Source organism: Chenopodium album, chromosome 24 (genome assembly GCF_948465745.1).
Source record: "Chenopodium album chromosome 24, dcCheAlbu1.1, whole genome shotgun sequence".
NCBI classification, from domain to species: Eukaryota; Viridiplantae; Streptophyta; class Magnoliopsida; order Caryophyllales; family Amaranthaceae; genus Chenopodium; species Chenopodium album.
This window is the reverse complement of record NC_137857.1, coordinates 7,935,907-7,957,611: the sequence shown is the minus strand read 5'-3', so window position 1 is coordinate 7,957,611 and position 21,705 is coordinate 7,935,907. Positions and strand designations below refer to the sequence as shown.

At 32.4% G+C, this 21,705-nt stretch overlaps 2 protein-coding genes across 2 annotated transcripts; both read right to left on the bottom strand.

Annotated features, from left to right (window-relative positions):
• Positions 1-6,024: 6,024 nt before the first annotated feature.
• On the bottom strand, positions 6,025-7,345 carry LOC145611649 (uncharacterized). The gene has a single exon (XM_081666995.1). It carries the CDS (start codon positions 7,079-7,081, stop codon positions 6,482-6,484), a length of 600 nt encoding a protein of 199 aa, XP_081523121.1. The 5' UTR covers positions 7,082-7,345; the 3' UTR covers positions 6,025-6,481.
• A 6,852-nt stretch (positions 7,346-14,197) lies between these two features.
• Positions 14,198-20,259, bottom strand: LOC145611521 (O-fucosyltransferase 35-like). Its single transcript, XM_081666863.1, has 9 exons — positions 19,564-20,259; positions 17,615-17,776; positions 17,464-17,536; positions 17,249-17,319; positions 17,067-17,155; positions 16,377-16,509; positions 15,940-16,172; positions 15,328-15,804; positions 14,198-14,968 (listed from the first exon to the last, which is right to left on the bottom strand). The coding sequence occupies exons 1-9, from the start codon at positions 20,089-20,091 to the stop codon at positions 14,770-14,772; spliced, it is 1,965 nt and encodes a 654-aa protein (XP_081522989.1). The 5' UTR covers positions 20,092-20,259; the 3' UTR covers positions 14,198-14,769.
• Positions 20,260-21,705: the final 1,446 nt, after the last annotated feature.

The following is a 21,705-nucleotide window of genomic DNA, read 5'->3' as shown; positions in this document are numbered from 1 at the left end:
CTTTAAAAAAATTTCAAGTAAAATTTAATTACTCTTGCATTAGGATACCAAAAATAGGAAATTTTGGAAGTATTTGAGAGAACTTCCCTATAAATTAACAAACTTCATACTTCCTCTGTCCTGTTCTTTTCATATTGCACCATGGAGGGAGCAAAGGGCACATTTTTTTAGTTGAAAAAAAGAAGAGAGATAAAAGGAAAAAAAATTACAACATTATTCATGTAATTATAAACATGAACTAAAAAACAAATATTAAAAAGTAAGAGTACATTGAATATTCACCGTGAGCAGATATTTGTTTTCCTAAATTAAATGGCTATTGGTGTAATATTTGTACAACTTTATTCAAAGGTAAGTAGTGCAATATTAACAAAATTGAGGGTGGTTTTTCTTTTTTTTGAATACTTGATAGAATTTTATGAGAAAGTAATTATCTATATTATCAAGTCCCTCTGTCTCTAATAAAGAATTATTTGTCTTTAAAAAACACACGTCGGTCGTTTTTCTTTTTCTCTTCTCTATCCTTTCTCTTCCAGGGTTTTAGTTTTCTTGCCCGTTTAGGCTGAAAATAGTCTATTTCTTCGAAAATTAGACTATTTCCGACCCTTTTTCTTTAATTCAATTTAGTTTTTTGTATTGTTTATGTTTTGGTTTGTTTGTTTTGTTTTGTTCTCTTTATTTCTGAGAGTCTGTCCTAATTTTCTGAAATTTTCCCAATTTGCTGGGATTTTTATTCTCATCTATGGATGGAAATTTTATTTTTAGGTTTTTATAATAATTGGGAAGATGATTTGGATTCCTATGGTTTGGGGATTTGTCATCAACCGGTCGATCAAAACATCAGCGTAGATGCGGAGGTCTCAACTTGAAAAGATGCAAAGACATCAAAAATCATTGCTCGTGTAAAGCTTGAAGCAGAGGAGTATGAGCTATGCCTAATATGCAAATTAGTTATGATTTTGATTGTAAAAGTTATGATATTTTTTCTCTGAATCTATGGTTTATAGATCTTTATTATTGTATATGCCGTATGGCTATTATTTAATGATATTATTACTTCCCATTAAAAAAAAAAGTCCCTCTATCTCTATATTTTTTTTTTCTACTTTTTTTTTTTTTTTTTTTTTTTTGCTTTTGTTAAATAGCAAAAGAGAGGGTAGTATATAATAAAGAACCAGACCACAAGTTTTGGTTTAAACAAAAAAAAAAACCAAAAAATTCCTTTCGACTTGTACATATTTAATGTATATCAAATCTATAAATAAATACAAACTTAGAGTAGTTTATAAAGACATTTTTTTCCAGTGAATATAGTGTAGTTTTTATTGAAAGTGAAGGATAGCTCAAGTGGTTAAAGCTTCTATTTCGATTCCATAAGATCATGTGACCAATTTTCATCACTTGCCCTTATAGATCTATAAACATGGCTCTCTAAATGCCAATATAAAAATTGTTTGGAAACTTATTTATGTTGAAGAGAGAAAATACTTTAATTATGAAAAATCCTTGTTACTTAATTAATTAATTAACAACATTTTCCTTATAAAACCACCTATATTCAAATATATCCGACTTTTTATTAGTCAGGACGGGCTTTCTAGTTTTCGCATAAGTACCTTTGTCAGCACGCTATGGAGTTTGTGGTTATGTTGTTCGGCTTTACACGCGGAGGCTATGGCCTGCATGCATGGGTTACAATGGGCTTTTGATCGTGGCTTTCATTCCCTAACGATTTTTACTGATTCATATAATCTTGTCACCGTTCTCGGGGGAATGGGCTTAGTAACGACGCTTACCTTTGGCTCAATAGGAAGATTAAGCAACTTAGGTCAACCTTTCAGTATTGTTGTATACATAAGGCGGATCGTCAGCGCGTTCATCGAGCTCACCAAATAGCTGGAGAAGTCGCGGTTAGTTTTATTTGCTTTAGTATTAATATGTAGTCGGTTTGTATCCTTTGTCAAAAAAAAATAAAAACTAAAAAAAAAACACATTTTTTATATATAAATCCCTTTTTTTTTATCCTCTCACCTCACTTTGGACCCATTATGGGCATTTTCCACTAACTTAATTCCAATATACCACAAATTACAATAAACTAAAAATACCATACTACCCACTAAATGTAAAATACATTATCCATTATTTTTTAATTGTAATGTTTGAAATTTAATACAAATACTGCATAATTATTTGACCTTCTTTTGTGATTTATATGTAAAATATAACATTATACGAGATATTGTTAGACTATTGTAATTTATACTTTCAACATATCAATCTTTTATAACTTAAACTAAAAATGATTAGAGAGATTAATGATATATATAAAATATGCATTAACAACCGTGAAACTCCTAAGGTTAAAAGAATGAAGGATGTATCCATCTTTGATTTTTTTGTTCTACCAACTATAGCACAATAAGAAGAAAAACAAGTATTTAAATTTGTATTTAACATTGTGTTTGTCTAATTGTGTCAGTTATTCAGTTAACTATCTTTAGTTCACCTTATTTTAGGACCTACCTTATTACCGATTTGAAGAAAAATAAGTTCAAGTGAAATCAAATTAAATAAATAAATAAATAAATAAATAAAATTATATAAAAAAAATAATAATAAACATGCTTCATCATGTGATGTACGAGCTATAGTATTTTGATTCCATAATGAAAATTACGTATTAATAAAATATACAGGCCCATTCGAATTTATTTTTCCTTCATACAATAAGGTAAAATAATAGTCAAATTAGGCAATTTGATTAGTTCATAAAATAAAAATTTAAGATCATTTAAATAAATATTCAAATCAAATCATATAAATCGGGTGAACTAAACTTAGCTAAAAGGAAGTCTAGAATCTTGTTGCATTTATACATATATGGATACATAGTATCAAACTATCAAATGATAAACTTTTCAGACTTTTCATACTCCATTTGTTTGTTTTAAAATGCAACTTATTTTAAAATACAATACGTTTTTTGTGCGGTAGGCCACATAATGTAGCCACTTGTAAAAAAACGAAGTAATCCGTATAACAACACTGGCCGAGTAACCCATGTAACACTGATCGGTAACCCTAATACCAACAAAGTAACCTTATAGTGGCATGACCAGCCACATATAAGAATTTGTGTTTAAAATAAAACTTTTCATTTTAACACTATTTTTTTTTTTTTTTTTATATTTCTCTCTTTTCATTGTCTCCAACTATCCACTCCTACTTTATCATCCTAGTTTATTTTATATTTCTCTCTTTTCATTGTCTCCAACTCTCCACTCCTACTTTATCATCCTAGTTTATTTTTATATCATGTTCTTTACTTGTAGTATAGTTTACTTTTAATTTTATAAATAATTGTAAACTATTTTAGATAATTATTTTTACTAAACTGAAATTATTTTTATTAAAGTGAAATATTTTATTGAACTGGAATTAGTTTACTAAATTGAAATTATTTCTATTGATTTTTGATTACATTCTTCTCTATCGTTATTGATTTGTACTGAATTGAAATTGTTTTTTTTACTGGATATTTATTATTTTAAGATGAAGAGAACAAGGCCTTAATTAATTCTCTAACAAAATCCACATATACCCCATGTAATATTTTAACAAATTCAATTTAGTTATATTAAAACTCCGCTGGATCAAACTGTTGCATTTTAAAATGACAAAAGGAACAACTTTGTATAATACTTAGGGTCTGTTCTCATGGACTGAACTCAGTTGAACTGAACTGAACGGAATATTTTAGAAGAGAAGGAAATCAGGAGCTGAGCTGATCTGAACTGAACTGGATTTCAACGTATGAGAACAGACCCTTAGTTTATATAAGTTCAGATATCTCATCAAAAACTATGCATAAAAAAGTAAACAGGACAAATTAAAAGAAATGGAGAGACCACATACTACAGAATAAAATTATATTGAAACATAATTTGGACTTATTTTGCTTCCCTGAATTGAGTGAAGAACAGAATAATCCTTTTTTTTTTTGAAAGAGAAAGTAAGGGGCACATTTACAAAATAAAAAAATTGCTCTTCATAAATATAGTTGTCAAGTCTCATATTATATGAGACTATTTTTGGAGAATATAAAATATCTCCAAAGTTAGGTATATTCCGAGTTATTTAAAAAATAGAGTTGTGTTTTTTAAAAATTAAAAAATTAAAAAAAAAAAAGTTGTACTTGATATATCTGTTATAGAGTGAAGGTCTGTTCTCTTACGTTGAAATTCAGTTCAGTTCAGTTCAGTTCAGCTGAGTTTAGTTCAGTTCAGCTCCTAATTTCCTTCTCTTATAAAATATTCATTTCAGTTCAGTTCAGCTGAGTTCAGTTAATGAGAACAGGCCCTGAGACATTATTAGATACTGTAAATAATTAGAAAAACCCTAAAGAATTTTGCAATTTTAAACTTCACCATGAAATTATTGAGGTTCTGTAAAAATTAAAAAATATATACAAGTATATTTTTCCGTAACTACGACAAATTAATCGACATGAGCTTCACCTTTGAAGGACGAATTTTTGTTAGTTTAATAAAAGAGCATGCTATGATTGCTATCATGCATAAAGCTTTGGTTCTCACTTCAGCTGCAAATTAAAGAAATTAAGGGTAACAAAGAAAATTTAAGACAAGGGATTAAAAAAAAAGAAAATTTAAGACAAGAGATAATTAAATGTTGCCCATTTATATATAATTTTACACTTTTGTTATCCCTTGCAATGTTGCCAAATTTTACAACATAACAAAATACTTTCATCCATTAAATTCATGGAGTGTATGATAATTTCGGATTTTTCAACCATATTGAGTTCTAAAATTTGTACATTTATCTTGTCAAAAAAAAAAAAAAAAAAAAAATCTAGTTATAGCAAGTTTTTCACTATTCAGGGACCAATTCCTTAAAAAAAATAATTCCATTTTTCATTATTATTTATTAATTGTGCTCTCTTTTTATTTGTAACCAGCATAAATAAAAAAATAAAATAAAATAAAAAATATCATGCTCAAGCCACTCAATTCAACCATGACCCCAAATGGACAAATCGTACAAGAAATGAAGAAATATTCCATGTAAAGCACTAGTGATGATTTTTTTTTTCTTGAAAAATAGTCAAAATTGATGAAAAATTAACGAATAATCTTTCATTACAATAAAAAATTATTCGCGGTAGTGATGATTTGCTCTTTTAAAAAGAGCATAGAAATTCATTTTAATTTCATGCAACAACCAATTGGATTAATATTTTTTGAAATTACTAAAAATGTTGCTCACTAATTTAAAATCGAAACTTTTACTTATTTTAAGAAAATGCTACGGAATAATAAATAAATGACCGTACCCCTAATAAATATTTTGATAAAAGGTTGAACCATAAAAAGAAAAATTAGTAACAGCTTTATTAAAAAACTCTAAAGTTTGCATACATTATACTAGTATTATCAGAAATAACCATTATATGATGATAAAGATCTTAGTTTTTTAAATTTCTTGTCGTTAAAAAAAAATATAAATCCATTAAAAAGACGTAATATTACAAGTTTTAAATCTATAACTTTTTTTTTTTATGCAATAAGATAGATTTACCGATTTCAATGATGTTTAGTACCGTACTTGTTACTTCGTATTACTAGGAAATTACGTAGTATTTGATTACTTTACAAATACGTAGTATAATTAATTTACCGAAATTAACAGTAAAAGTTTGTGAAACGTACCATCATTTATGATGTGTTGTGGCTTACAGATCTGAATTTCTGTACCTTTGTGACACGTAATTCGGTAATTCCACAAAATGATTTAATGTTGAAAGATACAGTGTTGTTTTCACGAATATATTTTCGTACCTGCTAGTTAAATCGCTTCTGTCACCCACATGATAATCATGGTACGTATTCAACAATAATAAGTCACACAAATAACAATCGATAAGATCTCGAGTCAAGAAAAGTCACTCCGATCTCACAATAAATTATTATAAGTCGGTCGTACTCGTTGGATCTAATTGAATGGAAAAAAGGATGATAAAATTTCAAGAAATTTCATACAAAAAGGATAATGGAAAGGGGAGATCTAATGATCTATAACTCTACTACTACATAAAATAAAATAAAAATATAAAAATTAAAAGCTAGATTTGATGAAAAAGATCTAAAACCAAACAAAGTTGTCGCAAAAATATTTACAATTAGTAGGTCTTAGGCATCACTCAAAATATTTACTTAATATATCTCTAATAATACTAACAATAATACGATCTTAGGCAATTTTTGAATATATAATATGATGATAATAATAATTACCGACATAAGCCGAGGGCGGGGCTTTAACGTCCCATCCCCATGCAAATCTCACCATCCACCACCTGAAGATCGATCGATCCTCCACTTGTCGATCTCTTGAAAACTCTACTACGCACCTTATTTGCTGGAGCTCTCAGATCTCGCCACGTTAGTTGGTGGTCTGGTTACCACCAACTAACGTGGCAATTGTTGTAATTACCCTCAAAAGACGGGCTACTCCCGCTTTTGTTACAAATATTATCATTATTACTATTACTATTACTATTATCAAAGTTGAGCCAGAAGGGCATGTTGTGCACCTGATCTTGGCCGGTAGGGCTAAGATCAGGTGCTTCAGGAAACAAAGGAAGTAGTGTTAGATCTGATTTTTGATCTTGATAATTATCGGAAACAATATTTTCAAGATCATTTTTTCGATCCGGTGAGCTAGACTTTCTCTTCCTCCTACTACTATTGTTGTTGCACTTACTAGTATTATTACTACTACTATTGTTACTATTGTCCTTGTTATTACTATTAGTTTTCCTCCTTCCTCGGCCGCCTGCTTTCGCATGGCGGCCACTTCCACTCCCACTCCCACTTCCATTACTTCCGCTACCTCCATCTGAAGCCGGTGCAGTCCCAGATACCGGCTTCGGGGCAATCGGTCGAAACTTGAGCATTATCATATCCATCTTGGACGATGTATTGTAACCATTCGCCGCAACGTGGCCACCACCACCCCACCTCGCTATACAACACTCTCCACCTCCTCCATCAGCCATGTAATTGATAATACTAACAACTAGCTAGGGTTTGGTTTTTTCTTTTTGTTGGTTGGTTTGTTGTTGAGCAAAGAAAAGAGGCGCACTGAGTATAATAGGATAGGTAAAGAAATAAAGAGAGATAAGGTGGGATTTGTAGTACTAAGGTAGACACGTGTGAGGAGGATAAGACACGTGTGAGGACTGTAGCAATAACAGTTAAAAGAATATGATTGGATGAGAAGCAAAACGTGGCATTAATATTTGGTTAGCAGGGAAGTGGGGCCTACCACACCCCACCCAACAACAACAACAAAGGAAAAGACGACTTGACGAATAGTTGTGTGTTGGGGGGGATGGAAGCCTCGTCCGTTAACCAATCAGGATTCAGAGAGTGTTGTATTTTCTCTCTCCTCGTTTAAAGGTGGACACGTTGGCGTATACCTCGTGCGATGTGTTTGGTTGGTCGTACCCTAAATTTTTTAAAAGAGGTGAGGGTAGTTTCGTAGTTTCACTAATTGTAGGGTACTACGGTAACTTATGCTACGTATTTACAAGTTCGAGCCCCATCAATTACAAATTATCTTGAAAGTAAGGACTTGGGATTAAAGACATTCTCTTACCTCCTTCTCTCTATTCTTACCTGTTGACCTGTGAAGATAAGTTGACTTAACTTGTGAGAAATGTCAGTTCAGTATGATCTTTCATCTAAGCTCCATAATTAAAAAAAAAATATGGTAACTTTCACCATGGTACATTGTACCTTCTTTTTCTATTTCGTGTTGTAACAGTTTGATCGATACATTTGTCAAATCAATGCAATTTTTTAGCTTTAGGAATTATTATTCACAAGTGTGTATTGGTAGCTTTAGGAATTATTATTCACAAGTGTGTATTGGTGTAAATAAATACTTTGCTAAGTATAATAGGCTAATGTAATAACAATATATATTGCAACTAATCCAACAGAAATATAACATGTTACATACCATGTGTATTTGCAACCTATATGTTGTATTTTTACATGTTATTGTAGGAAAAAAAATATCAAGGTAAAATCAATACGTGTATCAAATAGTATCAAATAAACTATTGGTTCTAAAATAACACAGAGGGATTGACCTGTAGGTAAGAATGATTATACATTAAAAGTGATTATAACAGATAAATGTCTTCGGTCCTGTTTGGCAAAAGTAGCGTCGCGGGTAGCTTTTAGCGGTCGAGTAGCGGGTAGCTGTTAAGGTAGCGAGTACAGTCAATTAGTAGTAGGTAAATGTATCTGTCAAAGTAACGGTTAATCGTATGAGTGTTTGGGAAAAGTAGCGGTTGCAATACCAAAATGTATCAAAATTCATATTAATATTGTTTTAAAAGTAATAAATTTGTCAAACGCAACCCGCTACTTCTAAACGTTACTATTTTTAACGCTTGAAAAAAACTACCTAAACGCTAGCTCTATCGCCAACCGCTACTAGAATCGTTACCTTGCCAAACACTCTCAACTTTTTCTAGTAGTATTTTGACTAGTCTAAACGCACGCAAACCGCTACTTAAGACGTTGGAGTACCACCAAACAAGGCCTTAGTATAAAAAAAATATAAACTTTTTTAACATAAACTTTTTTTTTACTGGATACATATCCGCAGGTCAATATTTGAGAGAAAAAAAGGAAAGTAAGGAAATTCCTCTATTCTCAAACATATGTAATTGGTGGGGCTTAAACAATATAGCCTTTCAGTGACAAGCTAAGTTTTCGACCAACTCCACTAAGCATGCTTGTACTCTACAGTAACTTTTGCTTGAGGATGTGCGTATAGTATAGTGATATTTATTGTATACCCGTCTTATTTAAAAGTTTATCGTAGACGCAAAGAAGTGAGGTGTGTTGTTCATGGGAGAGGGTTCCAGAAGGTAGAAGGGAGTCGTGGACCAATGAAAAGAAGGTGAATGTTGGATATGATGGGGTGGGGAAGATGAATAGTACCACGTGGACGGTTGGAAAGCGACTGAAATTGTATGGGAGAGATTTTATGTGGTGATGTCATCTTTTTTATATTTTTTTTTATTATTTTTTAATTGGTTGTTCAAAAGGATTTTTGATTTGCGTGATTGGTGGATTGGGTTTTGAGTTGGATTGTATACTAAGATTATCCTAGGGTTTTTTTGCCCTAGATTTTGGGTTTTTTAATCTATACCTAAAATTAAAAATAAAAAGTAGAATTTGTAAGGTACGGAGTACATCAACAACCATTCAATTTGAGTTGAGAATATCTTATTATCAACCCAACACAATTCAAAACTAAGGCACTTATTTAATTCACAACTAGGGATGTCAATGGGGCGGGGCGGGGCGGATGTTGGCCTTCCCATCCCCATCCCCATCCCCATCCCCACCTAACATTTTTATCTCCATCCCCATCCCCATCCCCACGGCGGGTCTAATATTCATCCCCATCCCCACCTCGGCGGGTACAACTCCAAAACCATCCCCGCCCCACCCCCCACTTGGATATCCATCCCCGCCTAATCCCCACCAAATACCCGCCTAATCCCCACCTAAGACCCACCAAATTTCCGTGTCTTAAATACACAATCCTACATAATTAATACGGATTATAATATTAAAAAAAATTCTTAATATTACACACATTTTTGTTTATAATATAAGTGTAGTACAAAATATTATAATTAATATTTATTTCACGTAATTATTTTATAAAATAATATAAAAGTATATAGATGTGGGTATGAGGTGGGGATGGGCACGTACGAAGTGGGGCGGGGGGGGGGGGGGGGGGGGGGCGGGGATGGGGCGGGTACAACTTAAAATCCACCCCCGCCCCATCACCCATGGCGGGTATCGTTTTCATCCCCATCCCCGCCCCACCACCCGCCAAACCAAGACCCATCCCCGCCCCATTGGGGCGGGGATGGGGCGGGTCTCCTACTTGACCCGCCCCACTGACATCCCTATTCACAACTACTATCACCATATCTCGTTCCTCAAAAATTATTCCATTTTATCAATTTAGGGTGTATTTTATGTTTTTATTCACATAATTTTCACTTATTTAAATTTATTTTATTTTATTAGAATTTATTAAACTTACTAAGACTTATTTTAGTTGTAATTTAAACTTGAATTTATCTTATTTGAACTTTTTTTTTTTTTTGACAAGGTATTTGAACTTAATTGAAATTGTTTAAACTTACTAACTTGAAATAATCTGAACAAAACATGCACTTATTTTATACCAAAACAATTATCATTCCATAAACGATAAGATATTTTTATCCACTAACAAAATGTTGAGTGAAAAGTATGAACATCATGTTAATTATAAAAAGGGTATGAGCCAATTTTAAAGGGTAAATAAAAATAGAAAAAAAGATATATCTTTAATTAAGTTAGTAAAATTATACGTAGTAAAAAGTTGATATTTGAAATGTATATATTGAGACGAATATAATTAGATACCACATAACTCTTTCTTTACTTACGGATAAATCACAAAATATAGTCAAAAGTTATTGTATGAATAATGTAAAAATCCAAATGGTGCAAAAAAATAAAAAGGAGATCGAAAGTAATTTATAATGTAAGCGAAAGTATTTTTAAGGACAGTAAAGTTAATGGGAAGAGTATGTGGTTATTCTTGTGTAAGGTGATTGTTTTTTTTTTTTTTTTTTTTTGGTGACAAGGTATTAGACTATAAGGTGATTGTTTAATCACAAACTTTTCATTAAACCGGGTGTTCAATATTTTAGTGAAAATCAAAAGGACGCGTGAGTTTGGTGGCCCAATTTTGGCAAGGAAAAAATGAAATCTTATTTTCTCTCTCCTCTTTATTCAACAGATTCTCTTTCTTCTTCAATCTTCTTTTTCTCTGTTTTTTCTCTCTCCTCTAGTTCTCATCTTCTTTTGTTTTTCTCTCTCCTCTACTTCTCATCTTCTTTTGATTTTCCTTTCTCCTCTAGTTTCTGGTGATAATTGATGATGTTGATGATTCTACTCTAGGTTAGTGTTTGTACTTTTTTTGTAAATTTCGTCGCTTTGCTCGGTGAGATGGTCGGAAATGGTGGAATCAACAATGGTTTCAACGCGATCGGCATCGCTAACGGTGGTTCTGGCGGTGACTTTTGATTTGTTTCAGTGATTGTATAGTTTTTTCATGACTATTGTTAATTTTTGTGTTTGTTTCGTTAATTTTGATACTCTGTTTTGCATATGTAGTTTAATTACTTTTGTGAAAAAAAGGTCACTTTTATGAAGGAAAAAGGTTACTTTTGTGAATAAAAGGGTCACTTTTGTGAAAAAACAAAATCACTTTTGTGAAAAAGGGTTATTTTTATGTAAAAAAAGGGGTCACTTTTGTGAAAAAAAAGGCCACTTTTGTGAAAAAAAGGGTCACTTTTATGAAAATATGGAGCACTTTTGTATAAGAAAAAGGGTCACTTTTATACAAAAAAGGGTCACTTTTCGCAAAATATTCGATGTACAGTAAAAATACTGCACACCGGGTGCATGCAAAAGGGATTGTTGTTTAATACATGTGGTTTAAAAACATGAAAATTAAAAACTCCTAAGAATGGAAATAAACTGGAGTCATTTGGAAAGTAAAACTTATTATAATCAACCAAACAACTTTCTGCTCCAAAAACTAAACGACCAATAAGGTGCGGAATAGTCTATCAAAAAGTTTTTATTAATGTTTGGTAGTAAAATTGCTTTACATATCCACCAATCAACATCCTCTTCTAGCAATTTTTTTTTTTTTTTTTAATGCTTTACAAGTTGTTTCAAAAATATCATCTTACCTAAAATAACCTTATTAAAAAAATGAATTTGACATTCTCGTGATTTATTTGTGTCCTCTTCTTTATGAGTAGAGTATGAAAAAATATTCTCTAATAATGAGTGTGCCAAAATCTTCTTTCTATGCGTACCCACCTAAATTATGTGACGTTGCTCTCTTTGTGTTATACATTTTCTATTCATATTAATTTCTAAACAACTTTAAACTAATTAAAAGCTTACACCCTCTAATTTCCTACTTAACTCTTAAAATTTGTGTTTAACGCTAATAAAAAGAATGTTAGAGAATAAATAAACTACTTAATTAGTTAATATCATATGAAAGATTAAGGTAACGTGACATCTTTCCACATAAGTGTAACATCATCTAAAACACTATGAACATGTTCAAAAACAATCAATGTCTTAACACAGCATATACTTTTGACACAAAAAAAGTCAACAAAGGCATGTAAAAAATGTAAACACAATTTAATCTCATAATTTAATCCAGCAATGTAACCAACTAATCTAATTGACATCTACTTCAACACGTCATGAACGAATAAAAAGAAACACTAGAGATGGAGAGAGAGCTTGTCAGAGTAATCAACGAAGAAGATCGAATCATGCTCTTCGATTAGGAAAGGACCAATTCATCCAAATAAATTTTCACAAAATCCATACCATTTTTTTTTAAAAAAAAATAATACTTGAATTTTTTGCAGAAATTGATAGAAATTTCAATGTTGTTGATGATGGTACGTTGACTAGCTCATAGTGAACAACCTTTGCATGCGTTGACCTGCTGCTTCTACAATGAATTTCCTTTCTTTTTTTTTTCTTTTTTTGTACATAAATGATCACTGATCATCGATGCTGAAATTAAATTGTACTCGTAGACTATGAATTCTAAAAAGTCAACTCAAAATAAGAATGGTAAAAGGAAAGAGAGAGTGAAAGAAACGTGTTTAATTTTTGGATTGAAGGAAATTGAAAGTTAACAGGAATTCTGGAAATATAAGCAAAGAAAAAGGGAAGAAGGTTGAGTAAGTAAGTTATAGTGAGGTGATAATTGATTAATTTTCTAATTGTTTAATTGATGATGTGTTTTGTTGTTTCTTTTAATTGTATCCTAGCCCTTGTTTGGTTCACACCAAAGTTAAATTCAAGTATTCATGGAATTTTGTAATTATGGGATGTTACTTTTACTTGATATTGCACACTTTTTACAAAATGACCATAGCATGTTTGGTAAAAAGTTTTAATTCCGGTTAATTTCTACTTGTATTAGCTAGGGGGGCTAGGGAAGTAGCTAGTCATATGATTATAGTACGATAAATTCATTGTCTTTGTGGCTCATTGACACACACATAATATGATTTGTAAAAAAGTCAAAGTTCCCGACTTCCTGGGAATTTCTATTCCCTTATTAGTTTCTTCTATGTAATGTTAACCAAAAAACTTCTTAAAATTGGAAGAATTATTTAGGAATTCCAGCTTTGACCTTGGTTATTTGCTAATATAAAAGTAAACAAAATTGATTATGTACTCCAACTCCACAAATGTAATTTCATTCATCTCAGTTACTATTTTGACCATGATTCTTTTATATTTTATTTATTATTAATTTATAATTTACTTGTTTAAAGAAAATTGGGTCAATATTCTACTATGCGAAAATTGGGCCATATGGTTCTTCTAGTAAATACTTCTAATTTTTGGCCCAAGTAATACTCTGAATTAATACATGTAGTGATGTAAATATGAAATACAGTACTGTAATACATGGTATGAATTTAAATCTATATTTTAAATATAACTGGGGATAAACGATTTGATAGATGTTAATGTATAATAAGTCATAGGTTATAAATGTAATGTCGACATTGCCATGTTTTTAATTAGTACTAAAACCTTTTAACATTTAATCAACCACAACTAATACAGATTATGCAGCAGAATCGATCATTGAAAGATCTTGGAGTAGTGGGTTATGGGCCCACAAAACACTTAAACAATCATAGTCAATCCTCATCACAACCTTGACTCATGAAACATAATTTACACACTATTTTTCTCATCTCAAAAAGCTTCAAATGAGAAAAAAAAAATATCACATATCAATAATTTTCGCGAAAAAAACAGAGTAAATACTTTTTCAGAGTAACAAACAATGTACTGGTTGTTAATTTAGAACAATCATATGGGAAATTAGGCTCTTCAAAATTATAGGTCATCATCTTATACTTCGTAGAAGTTAAATGAAGCAATTTTTTTTTTTTTTTTTGATAAGATTAAATGAAGCAATGTTGACAATGCTATTTTCATTGAACATTATATATTTATATTCAGATAAGTTACTTGTGTGTACATAAAAATGGCGAAATTAATGGCTCATTGTCATTCGCTTGAATATCCAGGCTTGAATACTCACCCAGATATTCCATTAGTCTGGGTGACAAACAATTACTTCAGACTTTATTTCTTCGTGTTAAAAAAGGACCTACACTATATTTCGTATTTAAAAGAAAAAAAAAAAAAGAAAAGAAAAAGCCATCACCGAGGAAAATAAAAAATAAAAATAAAAATGAACAAAATTCTTGCTTACAGGGAAATCATTTTTGATATTTCCCTTCTTCATAAAGCCCTTTGAAATGATTATAAATCAATCTGAACTGCTCCACAATGTCCTATGTCCATCAGCACAAGCTCACGAGTTCTCATTCTGCACCCAGCTTAAGGAATTGTACCCAGCAACATGTTCAAGTGAGTTCCACATCCACAAAGTTGGGTCTTCCACGTTTCAGAATCTCAGGAATCAACTTCCCCAGAATGATTCAGACACCAGCAATCTTCGAATTCTTCATCTCCGAGTGCTTAACTTATCTCAAACAAACATTTAGTCGGATCACTATTTCTTCGCTGATTCACATACACATCCCGGAAGTGGATTTGCGTAGAAACTTTCCTCCAATTTCGGAAACTCTCCAGGTTCCCTATAATATGGACCTCCTAATCGGTCTTTATGCATCTTTTGCACTTTTGAACTGAACTTCTTCCAAGTGAGCTTTTCTTCATCATATTCATCAATAGCCTTCACCAAATTCATCCTGCACAGGCATTCTAATTATATGAGAAAGTGGGCTAGAAAAGGATTTTATAAGATCAATGTCTTTTTATTTAGGCACTAATATATATAAGCCTAAATTCTTAAGAAAATTAATTATAGGAGAAAATGAAGGGTAAAATACAGGGCAACTATATTGTTGAGGTAACACATCAAGTACACAAAAATAGAAAATATCTACATATAATAAAGTTGAACAAAGCAGTAATTAGTTAATTACTAAGGTCCATTATCATGGTAATTTTAAAGAATTTCATATAGGATTTTTAAGAGAAATCACCAAAAAAAACTAAAGTAAAAAAAATATATCCCATCAAATCAAGTAGAAAAAGCAAGTTTTACCTGTCTGGGTTGATGGTTTTCTTAAACCCATCAAATCGCCTATGACCTTGCACTGCTTTTGCCATATTTCCGTCGTAGGTGTAGACAAATACATCACTTTCAAGTGCAACAACATAGTCTATACCAGCCAGCATGTTCTGATGGTTCTTGAAAGGTTCCAGCTCTTCTTCTGTAGCAAGAGTTGAATGTGAGAAGATATTAGGATATTCATCTGTGAGGTACTGCATACTTCCATTTCCAAAAGCTTCACCAGCAACCAAATAGATTCTTGTGTTGGATGGGAAACCCAATCCTTTCAGGAGTAAGGCAGTTTCTCTAGGGGTCATTGGGCAACCACCAAGTCTCCTCCGCTCTGATCCATCAATATCCTTCTCCTTCCAATGACTGACCTCATACCGCATCTTTCGAAGCTCTTTATCTTCTTCAGCAGTCAAATTATGACTGCAGCCGGTAAAAGCAAGCATATCCTTTTCATACCTAACACGAAACAAAAAAAATAAAATAAAATTAAGAATTAGTGTAGTAAACTACATGGAATACATGTATTATAGATCAGGAAGCATTTAGATGCAAGTGCAACTAGCACTTCTGAATGGGATCGACAGAGCTAACCTCAGATGGAGAGCAAGATAAGGGCCTCCATTTTGTCTCATTCTTGCAACTAAGGTCTTCCCAAGTTCTTCAATGGGGGATGAGTACTTTAAAGCCCTGTAATTAACTCGACACCTTAGCTTTTGTATGCCATTGGGGAGACCATTGTTAGCAATCCGGGAATCAGTATGCGTGAAGTACATTACTTTGTGCTGCTTCAGAAGTGGGAGGACTTCTAATTTATAGTAGCTAGCCTGATATATATAATAGTTTCAGTCAAACGGTAATCATAATAGCATAATCTACTATATGAAGAGTTGAAGACTAAGGAAGTGCTATTTGGTCATTCATGCTCTCAGACTCTAAGAACAGTATTTATTTATTTTTTGCATATTAAGAAAAGGGGTCAAAAGCACTAAACAAAAGAGTAATTTGAAAGATAGATGTCTTTATCAAACCTTAGACCAGGATATGGGTGTTTTTGTAAAAGGCTCAATATCTGCAAATTCTTTTGGTAATGCTTCAACTATATGGATTTCATCCTTTAATGTCTCCATGAAGTGCTGCCAATCAAACAAATCTTTAAACCCGCTGTCATTGCATAAGAAAATCAGTTAATTATAGTTGTAGAACCACCTTGCAATGCATGCAGTAATTGTTTTAGGAAGCTATTCTGTAAAATCTACATATGCAAGGAACAGGTTTTTTTTTTTTTTTTTTTTTTTTTTTTTTTTTTTTTTTTTTGCGTGCAGAAAAATGCCATGACCTGTGATGCTATTCTTTGAAAGATTGACATGAGGACAGAAGCATAGGCACAAACATAAAAGAGAAAGAAATACATGCATAACTAGTCTATTACAAGATTAGGCCAATCATCCCAAGTCAACCACTACTTACACATAACTATAAGGAAACAATAGAGATATAAAATCTCTTATCCAGAATCAAACTCTGGATTTAGATTATCTAAGTTAGCAAAAAATGTATAAAGGTAACTAGGGAAGTCTGAGCCTTCTCCTTCAGAAATGTAACAAGGAAAACCAATATTTGACTGGTATGACTGATACTTGGAGAGGGAACATGGACCTAAGGGCTAGTTCTGAGTGTTGAGTGAGGAAATGAAGATCATAGACAAAAGAGTATGTTACCTTTCATCAGCCCAGTAAGATGTGTGATCTAGAGAAGGAAGAACAAGAGTGGCTTTCATGATCTTAGCAACAGCAACCATATCACAGATCTGCACTCTAAAATTAGTACTTATGAGATCACAGTCAAAGCTAATAACTCTTATAAATTACATTAGAACCATAAAAACAAACAACCACCATACCCCAAATCTCATCTGATTCAAGCCACCATTAGCATTTATGAGGATGTAACCATTTGTCCTTTCATCCAGTTCTGCCAAAGGAAAACAAACGATAGTGAGGATTCATTACATTAAAATGAGCACATTCCCATACATAATGATAATTCTTATAAAATATACAGCAAAAGGATTAAAACCCATGTGCATACATGCACAACTTCTATGCAGATTCATACTTTTATGCTTCTTTGGCAGATCAATGCACTGGCTGAAGTTTCCGCTGCTTGGTCTGGACCATATGTCAGAACACTACAATATAAATCTAAGCATCAGTGATACAGCAAGTGAAGTTAGCGAGTTTGAAATGAAAATATGTTCCGAACTTACTTTACTCTCACTATTGTCATTACTCACTACACCAGAGGCCACCATCATCAGAGTCCGTTCAACATCACCACTCTCCTGTCTAACACCTACTCCTTCTCTGTAGCTATAATCAGGAACGTTTTGATCTGCCTGGTAATGAAGGAATTGGGAGCCAGAATGAACCTAACACGAAGAGCAGACAATTTATTACTGGAGGAAAAAGAAACAAAAGATTAACTTAGTTCAACCCTTAAACAGGAAACCTGGAGGCCCTTGTGATATCAACAGTTTCAAACAAAATTTTGCATGGCATGTCCGTGCTTAGTCATGCATGTAGTAACAAGAAAACAGCTAAAGTGCAGGTCATTTTCAGTATTGTCGAATAGCCTTGACATTTATTATACATTAACAGAGAGAATCTTTCTCATAAAGATAAATAGTTACACTGCATAGATCACCGAGTCAATGTCAGTACAGAAGTAAAGGTACTCAAACCTATAGACCTGAGATCATAAGGGCACCAGTACCACCCGTATTAACCAACTAAAGGACTTGAACAATTATAAAGAATTTGAATCTTTCAGTGCTTAACTGCTATAAGATCAAACTAGATTCTTAAAATGAGAAAAGAGAAGAAATGATAAACTTCCTGCAAAATACTTGTAGAGATGGAGGAGTCAAGGGGCTAAACATCACCTCATTGTGCATCATCATCCCAATGTCTTCACTTAAATCAAAAAATAAATGGGGAATAGAGTAATTTTGAATAGTTTCATCTTAAATTAAAGGTCTCCTCCAGTCCTCCTCTGCATTTCATGTAAAACGTAAACACATAATGAAGAATTCCTCCCCCTTACATTTTATTACCCATCTTCCACTCATTTTTCTCTTACCCTACAAATCCCATCTAACTTACCCAATCCTATGGACATGAAGTCATGCAGTAAACACTGCTAGCCATATTTAACTACTCCAGATATTCCCATCTTTTAGATCCTGAAGGTTAAACTAGATCAATAAACTAAGAAGTGATATTATCCCCCACCAAATCCCATAGCTAGTTACTTGACTTACTTACAAAGATAAAAGAATTTCAGGGGGTAGATATCACCTCATCATGCATCTTCGTTCTAATTTCTTCACCTGATACCATACAGTAAATGGTGAAACAGAATGTTCCGAAAAAAAAAAAATCCCTCACCCAAGCTTCTCGTCCTTTGATTTCATGTAGAGCATCAAACAAATAATGGATGATGAATTCCACTCCCTCGCATTCTATACTATTCCTCCACTCCTTATTCCTGCCTTCACTATCCCACAATGACAAATGGGAGACTTAAATTACAGTGCTTAGTTACCAGCTATCAAGGTATAATAGGTATTCCATAATTCCTTATAGATTATTTTTCAATCATTACTAATATTAGTACTTATGCCAACTCCATAGCCCATTTTTTATCCAACTCCTTTTGTATTTCGAAGATTAATCAAAACTCAATGAAATACATAATTACGATACACTTGAAGATGATTGCTTTATAGGTCAGTTACTCAGATTACTAATTCTACATACTCCTAGTAAGCACCAATTGGAAATACATAATTCCCTCAGATAAGAAATGATTGTCACTAAGAACAATATGCTTCGGCCTATTGGTGCTTTCCAAAAAAGTCATTTCCTTGAACTTTTCAACTTTTCATAGCTCATACACAAGTCACAAAGCATACTAGCATGGCCAAAAAAACCACCTACCCCCTTATTCTCCATTCCATTGACTTGCCTAACAATTTAACATAGTACTTCGTACTAACAAAACTTGAAATCAAACAAACAACTAACTAACAATTCATCAAACACTAAAATTAGAAAATAAATCAATCCATCTATTCTTAACATAAATCCCAACAAAAATAACAATAAAATATTAACAAAAAAGTAGTTTAATACTGTAACTAAAAGTTAGCATTACCTGAAGATTAGACTGGGTTGAATCAATCATGGAAGATCCAAATAACCCATGTTCAAAAATCCTAAAAACACCCAAAAACAAACAAACCCCACAAAATAGAAAGAACATCCATTGACCTAATTTCTTCCTCTCTCTAAAACCAAGCTCAACAACCCCTTTAACAGCATCAGATCCAAGAACAGAAGAAGAATGCTTCTTAATTCTATGATGAAGCAATCCAAAATGATTCTGATTCTGGGTTTGTTTCTTTTCACAAAACGAATCAAACCCATCAGGGGAAAGAGGCGTAGTAGCAGGATCAGATCTGGGTGAGTTCAAAATTAGGTCAATTTCATGGTGAGTAGAGAGAGAATTTCCGCCGCCAGTTGGGGTTGTGCTAGTCGAAGCAGCGTCGTTAACGGCGGCGGAATTGGCGGCGCGTTTGAAGGAAGGAGCACGGCGTGTCATGGAGCTCGAGAAGCGAGGACTATTGACGATTTGAGGGACGCCATTATCGGTTGAAGAAGAACGATGATGGTGGAAACCCATGAAAATGGTGAAGGGGTTTTGTAGGAGAGAGAAAGTAGGATGTTAGTGGGGGTTGATTAAGAGGAGTGGAGCTTTAATGGAGGACCATTCACCATTAATGGAGGAAGTGAAGGTTGGAAGAGAAAGTGATTGGGGAGGAGAGAGAAAATGGTATAAAACGCGGTATAATTGTATGATATGATATGAATTATATAATTGATGTCTGGAAATTAAAGGAATAATTTGAGTTGTTTAATGGTAATGTTTGAAAAATATGATTAAAGTGGTTGTATAATCGTGTTGTTCATAATTGCAATTGGGCACGACCTGAAGAAAAGATGAGATTTTTTTTTGGTAAAAAAAATCCTACTACGACGACTACTAATACTACGGCTAGATATGTAGACTTAAGGTGGCTAACTACGTAATGCGCATGTTATAGCTAGTTATATTTGGATAGCTCTTCTTGTTTGATTTTGTGTCACAATAATTAGTTATTAATAGCATTAATAAAAAAAGATTTACAAACAAATATATTTAGGGTATATATCCACACACTATTTTAAAGAGTCTAAAAAAGTAGTAATTAACATTAATGAAAGTAAATAAGCAAATAAACATTGTAGCGAGAATAATTATACAAACACTAGAAAGTATAATTGTGCAAACAATAAGTTACTCTATATATCAAGCTTTTTAAAGGAAGAGAAGGGACAAGGAGGTAATATTGCAAATATAGGTAATTAGAAATTCAAAGACTTAGGCCCTGTTTCGATTTACTAAAACTAATTGAACTGAAATGAACTAGAATTAAAAACTAATTTCTATAAAAATAATTTTAGTTCAGCAAAAATAAATTCAGTTCAGTAAAAATAATTTCAGTTCAGCAAAAATAAGGTGAAGTGAACGGGGCCTTAATAATTGATTTGCATAATTATCAAACTATGTGATTTTTGCATCCAAAAAAAAATTGTATCTCTAATATCAGCTAATCAATAAAGCTACTATATCGGAAGAGCTTGTTTAAACGGAATTCCGTTATGCAAGAACAATTACATAACGAGGGGTAAGAGTGTGATTGCACGTAATTTAGTACTTGATTTTATTAGAGTAGTACCATTGAGTGATCAATAGTATCATTGGGTGATCAAATAGTACCGTTGAATATTTCAGTGGTACTATATATGTGCTAACTACACGCATATATAATATTACTAAATAACTAATGGTATTATATAAACTTTTAATGATACAATTAGAAATAGTCTCACACATCTTTCTCTTTCTTCGTTTCTCTCTTTTCCATGTGACTTTTCATATTTTAGTATTTGTTATACATTTACAAATACATTGCATAACAACACTGCATTAATACTTTCCCTATACTAATATAGCTTTGATTGGCACTCCGTTTCTACGTGGTCCATGCATGCATCCGACTCCGTACTTATTAAGAATGAAGATTGCATTGGAAAACAAAACACTTTTTATGTTGTGAAAATGAAGTGTATTTATTAGGAGAACGGATTGAGGACCAAAACACACAAGCTAAGCTAAGGGAATGACATCATTCTTTTATTGGAATTTTCTGTATAAAACAAGATGTAAATTATTTTGATAAAGCTTATGACACAT

Excerpts from the sequence above, each read along its gene's own strand:
- LOC145611649 (XM_081666995.1), bottom strand. The coding sequence starts at position 7,081 with ATGGCTGATGGAGGAGGTGGAGAGTGTTGTATAGCGAGGTGGGGTGGT.
- LOC145611521 (XM_081666863.1), bottom strand. The coding sequence starts at position 20,091 with ATGGGTTTCCACCATCATCGTTCTTCTTCAACCGATAATGGCGTCCCT. Across the intron at positions 17,537-17,614 it reads ATGACAATAGTGAGAGTAAA|TGTTCTGACATATGGTCCAG; the intron begins GTAAGTTCGGAA and ends TTTATATTGTAG. Across the intron at positions 17,320-17,463 it reads TCTGCCAAAGAAGCATAAAA|AACTGGATGAAAGGACAAAT; the intron begins GTATGAATCTGC and ends TTCCTTTGGCAG.